The sequence below is a fragment of the Otolemur garnettii genome, unplaced genomic scaffold (genome assembly GCF_000181295.1).
Source record: "Otolemur garnettii isolate 467f Iridium unplaced genomic scaffold, OtoGar3 scaffold00027, whole genome shotgun sequence".
Taxonomy (NCBI): domain Eukaryota; kingdom Metazoa; phylum Chordata; class Mammalia; order Primates; family Galagidae; genus Otolemur; species Otolemur garnettii.
Window position 1 is genome coordinate 13,010,193 of NW_003852422.1, and position 12,661 is coordinate 13,022,853.

The 12,661-nt window shown below is 36.6% G+C and overlaps 1 protein-coding gene across 1 annotated transcript in view; it reads right to left on the minus strand.

The window, feature by feature from the left end:
- PHLPP1 (PH domain and leucine rich repeat protein phosphatase 1) overlaps positions 1-12,661 on the minus strand; it is a 231,035-nt gene that overhangs the window by 117,345 nt on the left and 101,029 nt on the right. The window contains exon 2 of the mRNA XM_023512412.1: positions 819-1,015. Within this exon, the coding sequence (XP_023368180.1) occupies positions 819-1,015 (197 nt within the window). The remainder of the gene's footprint in view (positions 1-818; positions 1,016-12,661) is intronic.

The window sequence follows — 12,661 nt, forward strand, 5'->3', positions numbered from 1 at the left end:
CAATCCATTTTCTCATCTACATGTTCATTCTCAATTATTAACATATTGTATCAGTTAAAAATCAATACTGCTACATAATTATGGTGATGCTATCCCTACCAATGCTTAGGAGCTTATAAATAAATCTAATCAATTTTTATAAATAAAGAAAAAAATATATTTCCCAAGAAATCTGATTCTATTTCATAAATAATAGGAATAAAATAGTTAATATCCAAAGAAACAGAGCCAGTAATGTCAGAAATATATCAGCTGTATCATGTTTACTTCAAAATGAAAAATATTTAAGGTTCAAATTTTGTTACTTGTCAATCATAGAAATAAATTAAAAATGCTAACCTCACCTGTCACTAAACCCAGAAAGGTAAGGAAGTACAATCAAAGACTTAAGCACTATAGTCCAACCCTTGGTAAGCATGTGTAAATGTTCCTAAGATCACCAACTTAAGAATCAGTACAAACTTAAGAATCTATTACAAAATATGTTTATGAAATCAAAAGATGTCTATTTATAAATAATGAATGTATAATCTACATTCTACCAGTGAAATTTTATTTGATCTATTTTCAGTCCAATAGATAAAATTTATATACTAATGAAACCACCATCATCTGGACTTCATGTGAATCAATGGTTATTGTCACTGTTAATTTCCACAATTCCACCAAATGACCATTCCCACTGGAGAATACACCAAGAACTGAGTAAGACTTCAGATGAGTTAAAAATTATCTATCCCTCATATCAAAAACGGCTCAAAGTAGGGTCCTTATTGATGCTGGGAAACCTGTTAGTATGTTGATTGTTTTAAACTTACCTTTCCACCAATTAGTGGAAGAACATGCATCTTTCCGGTCAAGCTGTCTTTTACTGATGACACTATTAGGCAGGTTCCACACAGAATGACCTGACGTCTTGTCCATCGGTTCACTGGCAACTGCATTTTGCCTTTACGGACATTATACATTCCTGAGAGCTGAATCCGTTCAGAGCTACCAATGCTGTGAGGTTTCCCTAAAATAAATACAAAAGAAGATATTATTCTCCAAAAATGAGCTTTTTCCTGCTACTCATCTACATATCAGATATGTTAATTAGATAATAAGAGACTAATTACTGGGGAAATAACCTAATTTATAACTGAGAGACCATGACAGCTGTGGTAACAGAATTATGGTAAGTACTACCACCTCCATTCCACACCTGCTTGCTAATGCTGGGTGAAGAAGGGCTTTCTCCTTAAAATCCTAAGGAAAGAACATTTTAACTCTTCTATTTTAACTGAAGTTTTATTTTCTTGATTACCTTTCACAATTTACTTTTAAATTTGAAAAGAAATGACTTCAAGATTTTATGGGCAATAGTGGTAATTTAAATACACCAAAAAAAAATTAGATTGCAATAAGAAAAAAATACCTAATTCATATAATAAAATTAACTGCTTATATTTTTTCTTCTACATGTATTCAATCAATGCATATTTACTATAAAGGAGACATAAAAAAATTAAAGATTTTTCTAATAGGAAAATACTACTTCCTATTAGAAATAATATCCTATATATTTCCCGTTTTAATATCCATAACCATAGGATAAATCCTCCAAGATAAATCCATAAATAATAGGTATTATGAGGCTTGGAATTCAAGGAGAAAAGCAGAGAAAGAGACATCTTAAAAAGATCAAAAGAGTCTTTATTTCCCAAATGTAAATGAATTTTACAGAATTACATGCAGGCAAGTCCTGTTAACTTAACAGGAGAACTATAGCAACTAACATGACACTGAGATGGGGTTGTATAAGCAACCAGAAAAGTATTTCTCCAGTTCTAGATCCTGAATACAGTATTGAAGCCCATGCTCAGAAATCAACTAATAAGGAATATATGTACTATAGCACAAATACAGAAGTGATATATTTATTTGGAAGTTTCACTAGCTGCCAAGAGCTAGAAGAAGTTGAAGAAAAATTATATTCTTATTAATATTAAGAATGAACATAAATACCAAGTAGTTGTGACAGACGTTCAGTACCTATTAGGCAGGGAACAGGAGGAACAGCACCAAAAAGAGATCTCAAGAAGGCCCACGGAGTGTTCTAAACCGTCCCAATGCAGACTTTGGGCAGACATGTTAAGAAATAACAAAACCAGCAGGTTTGAATTTTACTTCCTCTTTCTCCCAATACATCAAAATGTTTTACAAATTAAATACTTCACACTACATAATTTTGCTGGGGCTAAACCAGAATAAAATATCACAGTGATTCAACTATTTGAGCCAGGTGCCTGGCAAACAACTGTTAAAGGTCTAAGTGGTAGAAAGGTACCGAGTTGTTTACCAGATGTTAATTTTCCCACAAATGAGTAGGAAGCCCAGGAGACTATTCAAAACAGACATGACTTGCCAAGAGGTACTGATGGTAGATCAAACAGCGTCATTCACATGTCCCATTCTGCACACGTTCATTTATACCTAGAGGAAGATGTCTGAGTTTCCTCTCTAAGAGTTCCTTCCTAAATGATAGATTCTCTTCCTGAAGAAGTAGGAGAGAAGACAAGACTCAGGAGAAATGAAAGGTAAGTAAAAGACTAAAAACAAAAGACAACAGGCAATTGGGTTTCCAAAATCCAATTTCCCTCCTGACTGTAATAAACATTCTCCAATGAAGGATCTGATCTATACACACACGTGCACACACTCAGGATCTTCTATGATCTAAACACACACACACAGAGGATCTCATTAACACACACACACACACACACACACACACACACAGGCTAGTGAATGCAACAAAACATCTTTTATTCAGCTACATCAGCGAGTGGCTTCAAGGATACTTGTTAACCTGTCACATTTATGCAAATCACCAAATAGAATTGACTAAAGACAGAGGAATCTTTAAGAGAAGAATATGAATATAGCAACAGAGATTGGCTTTTTGCTCCCTAGTCAGAAAAATTCCCAGGAGTTCTGAATAGTTCTGGAGCCAAATGGTCAAGTTCAATCTGTCCTTGGAAAGCCCAAAACACTCCATTCTGAATCAAAGCTCTCTGGTCTTGCTCTGAGTGAATTTCAATACCCTTGTCTTCTGTCCACTCCCTGGGTGTTCCAGATCACACACATTCTCAAGGCTGTGTACCAGCTGGGCTCTAGGGAATATGGAGATGAATGAGGTAATATATGCCTGGGAAATCACCCACCTGCACCCTCCTTTGTGTCAAACTTTCTTACTCTATAACCTAAATTATTTTTGCTTTCCCTGCCAATTCTCAAACACTCAATTCAGAGGAATTCCAATTACCATATGCTTGCTCTAATAAACACTGACAACACCAGAGTAACCAATGTCTCCTAGTTTAAAGCTGGGTGGGTTGTAACTTTTACTTTAGAATTGTTACTGTCATTGCTTACATGAGCCAGGAGGAAAAACAGACAGCAAAAGCAAACAATTCAAGCTGAGACAGAAACACGACCACAGAGAGTTTTAAAAACACTCATATACTTTCTCTTTGACTTACCCATGGACACATGGTAGCTAAGGTGAACTATACTAGTCTATTGAAAAAACAGACACTGACCCCCAAGATGGTTAAGGCCCACTTGTAGAAAATTATAACATGATGTTATAATCGAGGTCTTAATTATTTGCTCAAGACTCTGCTCCCACACCAGACTGTCAGTTCTTACTTCTTTCATTCAATAAAACTGTTGTTTAAGGACACGGGGAAAATAAGCAGTGTCTGCTAGAAGCTACAGTGCCACATATCAGGGATATTAAGAAAATATTCTCTGTACCAAAGTGCTTAAAGCAGAATTTCTTAAACTGTGGTCAAAGAACTACATTTATCAGAATCAGCAGGATTCTGTCCATGCCAAAATCCCTATAAATGTGGAACCTTGGTAGCTAAGGCCCGAGAAATGCTTTTCAACAATCACTATGTGGCCATAAAGCCAAAAACAAAATGATCAACTTATTCCCCACAGTCAGTAATTTCCCAACAAATGTATTCCTCACATTCACGAATTCAGGATTTCAATTTTGCCCTCCCTCTAAGTCAGCAACTTTAATGATTTTGTGTCACGTAAAGACAACTGAAAAATACGATGGAAGCTATGGACCTCAAGAAGAAAAAACAAATTTGGCAGATAACTGCAGAAGATTCATTTAACCACCACCAAGGGAATAAAAAGATGGTGAAATCACTCAATGGCAAGGACCTATTCCCATTTTCACACATCACATTCCAAACATGGGAAAACAATGGCTTAAAATTAATTTCTCCCATAGCTAAATTTATTCTTATTATTTTCTCTCTCTCATTGGCTTATTTCTGTCCCTTTGATCTTTTTAAAATTTTTTTTAGGCTAGTCAAGAGAAGGAGTGGGAGCCTTTGACCTTTCTTATCTCTTTCTTCACACATTCTACCTATGGTAGGAGGCCAAGCCTACCTAACAAACTACCTAGATGGATACTGTTTATCTAGACAGATAATTCCTTTTTCTAACAAGAAAAGCTCATGGAGTATTTTGGTGACAGGTCTATAATAATCACTATCATTGAAAATATGTTTTTAAAAAGTGTTTACAATTTTATAGAAAACCATAATACCTTAACCAAAAAATAAAACATTTGAGAAAGTACAACATATACTCTCATTTAACCACTGTTTTAAAAAGTGAGTCCATTCTAAGTAAAACTAAGAAAACTAAAGCACATACTCTGTCGTTTCTGCATTGTTGTTTTACATTATGACGAGGTTAAACATTTATTTTCAGAGTAAAAGTCAAAAAGTACTTCTGTGAACTGAAGTACTTTTTGAGTACCATGAATGGTTTTTGCAAAATGCTTTCCATGACAAGCATTTCCTTGTTTTAATCACCTAATTCTACCATTTGTATCATTGCTGTGTCAGTTTACTTCCACTGAGTTTTCTCCTCATTATTTTCCACACACCTGGTAATTTTTGTTTGGATGACAGTCATTATAAATTTCACCTTATTGGGTGTTGTATATATTTGTATTTATATAAATACTGTAGAGCTGTGTTCTGGGACACAGTTAAGTTGTTTGGAAATAGTTTGGTTCTGGTTCAGCACCTGTAGCACAGTGGTTAGGGCATCAGCCACATACACCAAGGCTGGCAGGTTCGAACCCAGCCCAAGCCAGCTAAACAACAACTGCAACAAAAAAAAATAGCTGGGCGTTGTGGCGAGTGCCTGTAGTCCCAGCTACTCAGGAGGCTGAGGCAAGAGAATCACTTAAGCCCTAGAGTTTGAGGTTGCTGTGAGTTGTGACGCCACCATACTCTACTGAAGGCAGCCCAGTAAGACTCTGTCTCAAAAGAAAAAAAGTTTGATTCTTATAAAGTGGGGCTCTAAGATTTGTTACACAGGACCAGCATAGTCTAAAGTATGGAGCTAATAATACAAGCTAGCAGCACCCCTCTGAGCACCCTACCTGACACCCTATAATTACAAGGTTTTCCATCTGGCTGGTAGGCACACGAACTATTTCTGGCCCTGTGTGAACTTCATGATTTGTCCGCACCCAGCTCTGTCCCCTGAACTCAGGATGAATATCAGGTTCTATCTAGGTTCTTTCTCCTGCACTGAGGCCTAGACCTCTCTTCCATCAGCAAACTGATGTGTTTATAGAGTTTATCTAGTTTGTTTCCTGTCTCTTAATGACTGGATTTGCCATGGGCTTTTGTTGCCTGTGCTGATTGATGCCCCGTGTCTGAAAACTGTTATTTCATGTATTTCCTCCCATTTTTAGTAGTTATAGGTGAAGGAATAAACACATTCTTTATTATACTACATCTTGGCTGGAACAAAGTGTTTTATTTTTAATTTAACTTTAAGATCTATTATTTCTTTTCTAATTTCGAAGAAATTTTCTTCAAAATGCTGATTATAATTACTATAATCATAAATTTGGAGAAGTTTGTGTGACCAGTGTAATAGAACAGTTATCTATTCTTGTCCAAAAAACAGATTTAAATGTCAGTATTAACATAATTCTTCTGTTCTTCTTTCCCAATTACTGACTGTAATGAGTATATAAACAACCTGTAAAGTGCTGCTTTACTTCGCATTCAATCCTACAATGACAGGCCTAACGCAGTGGTTCTCAACCTTCCTAATGCTGTGTGGCCCTTTAATACAGTTCCTGTGGGTTGTGACCCACAGGTTGAGAACTGCTGGAGTTAGCCCTCTGGCCGAGCTTGGTGGCTCATGCCTGTAGTCCTAGCACTCTGGGAGGCCGAGGCGAGGCAGGTGGATTGCCTGAGCTCAGAGGTTCTAGACCACCCTGAGCTGGAGTGAGCCTGAGTGAGACCTTGTCTCTACCAAAAAAGGCGTTGTGGCGGGCGCCTGTAGTCCCAGCTACTTGGGAAGCTAAGGGCAAGAGATTCGCTAAAGGAAGAAAGAAAAGAAAATTGAAAGAAAAAAAGAAAAAAAAAAAACAACTTCAAACTAAGATCAGTTGAAAGCAAAATTTAAAAATAAAGTCAACCCTCCATCCTTATGCAAAGTAAAATACTAAAACTTGTGGTAGCTTTCTTCCTGCATTCAGGGGCCTTCCTTGATTTTCATATTTGTAGGTATTAATCTAAATAGTGGGGAACTACTGGCCAATTCACTTATGGTTAAGCAGGGTGTCATTCAACTACCTTTCAAAAACGAATATAAATAGAACAATAGTGAATATAGTTCATTGATCTCTCTAACCTATCACAAATATCAGGACTCTAACCTTAATAGACAGAACCAGAAAGAGCCCTACTTTGATAGAAAATCTCTGAAAATTCTAACATACACTTTGAATTGCTTCAAGTATCAGAATCGTATCAAGATTTTGATACAAGTGGTATCAGAATCACCTGGACTCTTATTCAGAGTACAACTTCCCAAGTCAAATCTATCAAGTGTAGAACATAAATGTCTTAACACAATAATCAAGTAAATGAGGTGAAAGCTTTATTAATTAGTTTGATGTAAGCATGTCAAATTGTATAAAAAAATCAACACACTGTATCCCACATATGCATAAATGTATTCATGATCTATGTGTATACGACTTAATAAAAAAAAAAAAAAAACACAAATTCTCAAGCTCCACCCCAAAACTACTGAACTAGCATCTCCTGGAGCGCATCCTAGCAATCTGTTTTAATAAACCCTATATAGAAACACCAGTCAGAAATAGAGAAATTACCATGATGCTTCCAGGAGTGTCCAACTGTCCAACATGTGGCCCATAGGCTGCACACAGATTACTTGAGGACTGTTTTGTTTTTCTGGGTTGTTGGATGTTGTGAAAATTAGGCATGGACTTTTGTTTTTTTTAATCATCAGCTTTTGTTAGTGTTTGGGTATTTAATGTGTGGCCCAACACAACTCTCTTCTTCTTCCAAAGAGTAGCAGAGAGGAAAAAAGACTGGACTCCCCTGCTTAGAAAAGCATTTCTATCTCTTAAAAGTCTGGGTTTCTCTCTTCTCTCTGCATGTGTGTGCTCTCCCTCTTTCTCTCTTTCTATATATATTTATTTTACAACCAAAATATACTATACTACGGAGAAAGAAATTATCCTCAAATAATTTGTTTTATATGGAAAGATTTTTATCATCTGTTAAGTTCCATTAATTCAATGAAACACTGACTGGTCATGTTGCTGACTTTACTAATTAAAATAGTTAAACAAGCCAAGTCCCGTGGCTCACGCTTATAATCCTAGCACTCTGGGAAGCCAAGGCCAGAGGATTGCTTGAGCTCAAGAGTTTGAGACTACCTTAAGTAAGAGCAAGACCCTGTCTCTACTAAAAATAGAAAAACTGAGGCAAGCCCATCACTTGAGCTCAAGAGCCAGAACTATGTGGCTATTAGCTGTGTGACGCCATGGGTGCAGAATAAGATTCTGTCTCAAATAAAATAAAATACTCAAGTAAGTTTTAAGTATCCAAGACATGGATAAGTTAAGTATCCAAGACAACCTCATAGATTTGATTAAACAAAAATGATAAAATGTATTGGAAAATATTTTTATAAAATATGACACAAGTGATAACTTTAATAATCAATTTTATAAAACAGCACCCTAATGGGAAAAATGAACAAAGATATGCAGGGTGCCCATAAAGTTCACATGCAATTTAAAATAGTGAACTATAAGGGGCGGGCGCGGGGACTCATGCCTGTAATCCCAGTACTCTGGGACCAGCCTGAGCAAGTGCGAGACCCCGTCTCTAAAAATTGCTGGGCTTTGTGGCGGATGCCTACAGTCGCAGCTGCTCCAGAGGCTGAGACAAGAGAATCGCATGAGCCTAAGAGTTTGAGGTTGCTGTGAGATATGACGCCATAGCACTCTACTGAGGGCAACAAAGTGAGAATCTGTCTCACAAAATAAAGAAAGAAAGAAAGAAAGAAAAATAAAAAAATAAAATAGCAAACTCTAATAAACAGGGAAGTTCACATAATAAGTAGACAAAAAATTATGCCCCAACTGCTACTGAGAATAATAAAAATTAAAGCAAATGACCATTTGCCATCTCTCTAATTGGCAAAGATTTTAAAAGACTAATACCTAATATCCAAGGCTGCATAAAGCTTTAGGAAAATAAATATATTTCTCATATACTGCTGATACGCATGTGTGTTATTGCAACCTTTCTGAAGGGCAATTTGGAAGTATCAAAAGTCTTAATTTTTTTAACCCTATTCCAACTTCTAAAAATTTAATCTAAGAAAAAAATTTAATAAGTTCACAAAAATGTATGTATAAGCATACCTAATGTTGTATTATTTACAGTATGAAACATTAAAAACTCTCCTAAACAAGGGATTAAAGTAGGACATGACCATGAATAGAATTCTAAGGAGTCACTTGAAACAATACTACAGATTTGCAATTACTGACCTGAAAAACTGGTTATAATACAGTATTGCCAGAAAATATCTATTTTAGACTCTAGGTATTAGCATAATTACAGCATTATAAATATATAAAGGCCTCTTATCAACAGCCATGTAGGCAAGCCACACTGGAAACAGATCCTCTAGTCAATGTCAAGCCCAGAGAACCCTGTTCAGTCCCTATGACCCTAACTACAAACGTCAAAAAAGACCCTGAGCCAGAACTTCACAGCTAAGCCATTCCTGAATTTCTGACTAGAAGATAAATGCTTGGTGTATGAAACCATTAAGTTTTCAGGCAATAACTCATACAACTCGACTATGTTGGTTTCACTTTGTTCTCTTTGCTACGTTTATTTAGTTCTATTTACTAAAACTTAATGTCTACATTTCCCTGAAAGATGCTACAAAATTAAGGACTTTGTGCAAACTAAAGAGGATCTTCTATAACCGGAAATGGTCAAAATAAGAATAAAAATGGCATATTAAGCAATCACAATTTTCAAAATGTTATGAGAGTGAAAGTACTCATAATATAGTACCAAAAAATAGGAAAAGTTTGGTCACTACATAAAGTTACTGGAAGAATCTACCCCATCCTTGGAGCTGAAAATTGTCAGGAATGAGTGAAACACTCAACTCTCACCTCACGCTCTTTACCTTTAGAGCAGTGATTTTCAACCAGTGTGCCATAGGAGGATCTTAGGAGTGCTGGGAATATTTTTATAGATCATTAAATTATTTTTGAAAGAAGTTCAAAGCACAGTAAATATATTCTTTTTTTAATATTCCTTTTGATCAACATAATGTAAGTGTACCACGGAAGTTTAACAAAAAGTTCAAGTGTGCCATGAGTTAAAAGGTTGAAAAACACTGCTTTAGAGTTTAGAGTGATAAAACTCTCAAGCATGTTTCTTATTGCATATAAATCCTTAAATCCTTCACAACTACCACCAGTGACAGGAAGAATGAATTAAATGACTTGCCCAGGGTCATTTCAAAAGCTAGCAGAAGGCCTGGAGTGACTCCTTAAGAGGTCTAGAGACCTGTGCACTAAACTGCATTAAGGAATTTTGTCTCAGAGCTCAAAGGCTAAAGCAGCTCAGCAAGGAGTGCTGGCAGGAGCTCTGAAACAGATTTTAGACTAGCTGCTTTTTAGCTAATGGAAATGACAACCAGCTGCTAAATAGATTTGGGAGGACTAATGTATGCATCAGATCAAAATACACACAGTCAACTGCACAATAAATCTTACCACTGACAACTATACAATTTGATTAGGTTTGTATCTCCCAAATTACTGTTGACCCTTATCCTAGACAGATGTTATGCCCTGGGCCTTTATTTAACCTTCAAATTCTTGAATATTCCTGTAGCTTATAACTTCGTTTACAATATTGATTAAATAGTACCTGAAAAATGCAAACTACCTACTTACTCACTTAAAGATGTTGTAAACACAGGGATAAAGTAATTAAAAAGAAGATAAAGAAAACGCTCATATAATCTATAGTAAAATAGCCATGAGCTATTAAAATATGCAAAAATCAACATTATGAACATGGTTAATGACTGTACATTCATGTACTGTATAGCAAAAGATAAAAAATTAAAATGCTGAAAGGAAATGTTGAATGAAGACAAATTAGAATAGGATTCCAACTTCAGCCTGCACCAAAACCAACTGGAAGGCTTGCTAAAACAGACTGCAGGGCTCCACCACGCACCAGTTTTGTACTCAACAGTTGTGAGTGGGGACTTAGATTGTGCTGATGCTGAAGACCTGGGGATCACAATTTGAGGCCCACTGGGTCTAACACTGCAGTGTTGGGTTAACAGTGTCTTCCTGACTTGGTGGATCATTTGGTTGTTATCAATGCCATTTGGTTGATAACTTCGACCAAGTAAGCAAGTGAACCAGGCTGGGGGAGAAAGTAAGAGGCCAACCCAGGCCAGAATCGACCAGTGAGTGAGTACTGCCTTTTTATTTCCCTTTTCCTCCCTCCTTCCCCATCTCCTGTCCTCACAAGAAAGTAGATTCAGTTCTCAGACATCTTTAAAGTTCCCTCATCCCAGGTTTCCACTGACAGATCGAAATTATTCTTTAGTTGCTCTGAATACCTGATGCTCCCATCTGTTCTTGGGATGTGTGTTTAGAGAAGCGAGAAGGTACCTGGCTCAACCAAGGGCTTCACTACAATTCTGTGTTCATAGGGGCCATAACACTTCCCCCCTTTTAAGAACTGCTTCAGCTCAGTTCCAGGAATTAGTTAGGGGCAGCCTCCTGCTATTAACTTGATATCTGGCAAAGAAAACACATTTGAAATTTTTCAAATCAACCTTCACTTGTCAGTTCAATGTCTTCACCATCTGTTACTTCCCTAAAATGCTAGTCTCACATTTCCTGTGCATAAGACCTCAAGAGTCTTTTCAGTACTCTCTCAAGCTTGCTTTCTTATTTGATGAGTAATGTTTCCACTGGCTGAAATAATCACTGAAACAGTTGCACTAACTTTTTATTGATGTCATTTTCATTATCACAGTTGCTAGATTTTGTTCAGGTCCATGGGTTTGTTAAGCTTCTGCTACATTCAACATTCTTAATATTGCCTAAAACTTTTATTTTCAGCCAAAACCCACCACTTTGGTAGACTCTGGGATTTTTATCACCTGATCAGGTGGCTTTATTTTTGTGGTATGTTTCCATGAAGAATGTCACAAGACACAACAGTGCAAGTGTAAAACGCCATGAATAAGGAGAAACAGTTTAATTCCACTGAACCGATGAAGCTGGGTGACAAGCCTCGGGGTAGGCTCACTTCGAATTTGAGCCTCAGAAAAATTACAAATTACAATCTATGACAAGGCTTTACAGTCTTCAGGAATGACTAAATCTTAAGTCTAAGGTGGCCTTCGGTCTGATGTAACCCTATTTACTTTTAATTGCTCTAAAAGAATAAACAATATACTCAGCTACCTCCTTTTGACAGGAACTGTGATGGTCAGAGATGATGCACACTGCTGTGGGTGTGGAAATCAGGATGATGCAGCCAGACAGCTTCACAGCTCCAGCTGAGTCGAGTTTTCACGGTGACATGCCTTTATTAAGAAGTGTTGTGGTGTTCATCCAAGCACACACACACCCCTAAGTAAATACTAAAACAAAAATTCTAAAGCCGAGCATGAATAATTTTTGGATAATCCACACCACTGTTGCTCTCCATGAAGACAGTGAAAAAAACTGACTACAATTTAGCTTCCTTTGCCAAGAAGGACAGAGACATAAGCCAAGATGACTCTAGAAGATCACAAAGAACAGCTACACAACCACGTAAGTCACAGTAAGATTCAAAATTCTTTCCCACAATGGTTCTCTTTGGGAGGCTGCATTATGCAGTTTATTTTCCTAGTTACAATACACATTAATATTGTTTAAATTTGATTTTTATAAACAAATATAAAAATGTCAAGAGCAAAACAATTCCCTAAAGCCTTTATTTTCCACTTCTCTCTACTGTATTAATACTCAGTTAACTAGTTTTCCCTACAAAGCTGATTATAATAAAGAAGATGAGTCTAAATTCAAAACTTCCAAAATTGACCTTAAGAAGCTATCTCAAGCAGACTTAACCTCAGAAACGTCTAAGATTTACCCATTCCAAATAGGTACATGACTACCTCTTAACTTACTAGGAATCTTTCAAAAAAACCTACAAAACCTTCCATAATTAGCCAATTCCTATGA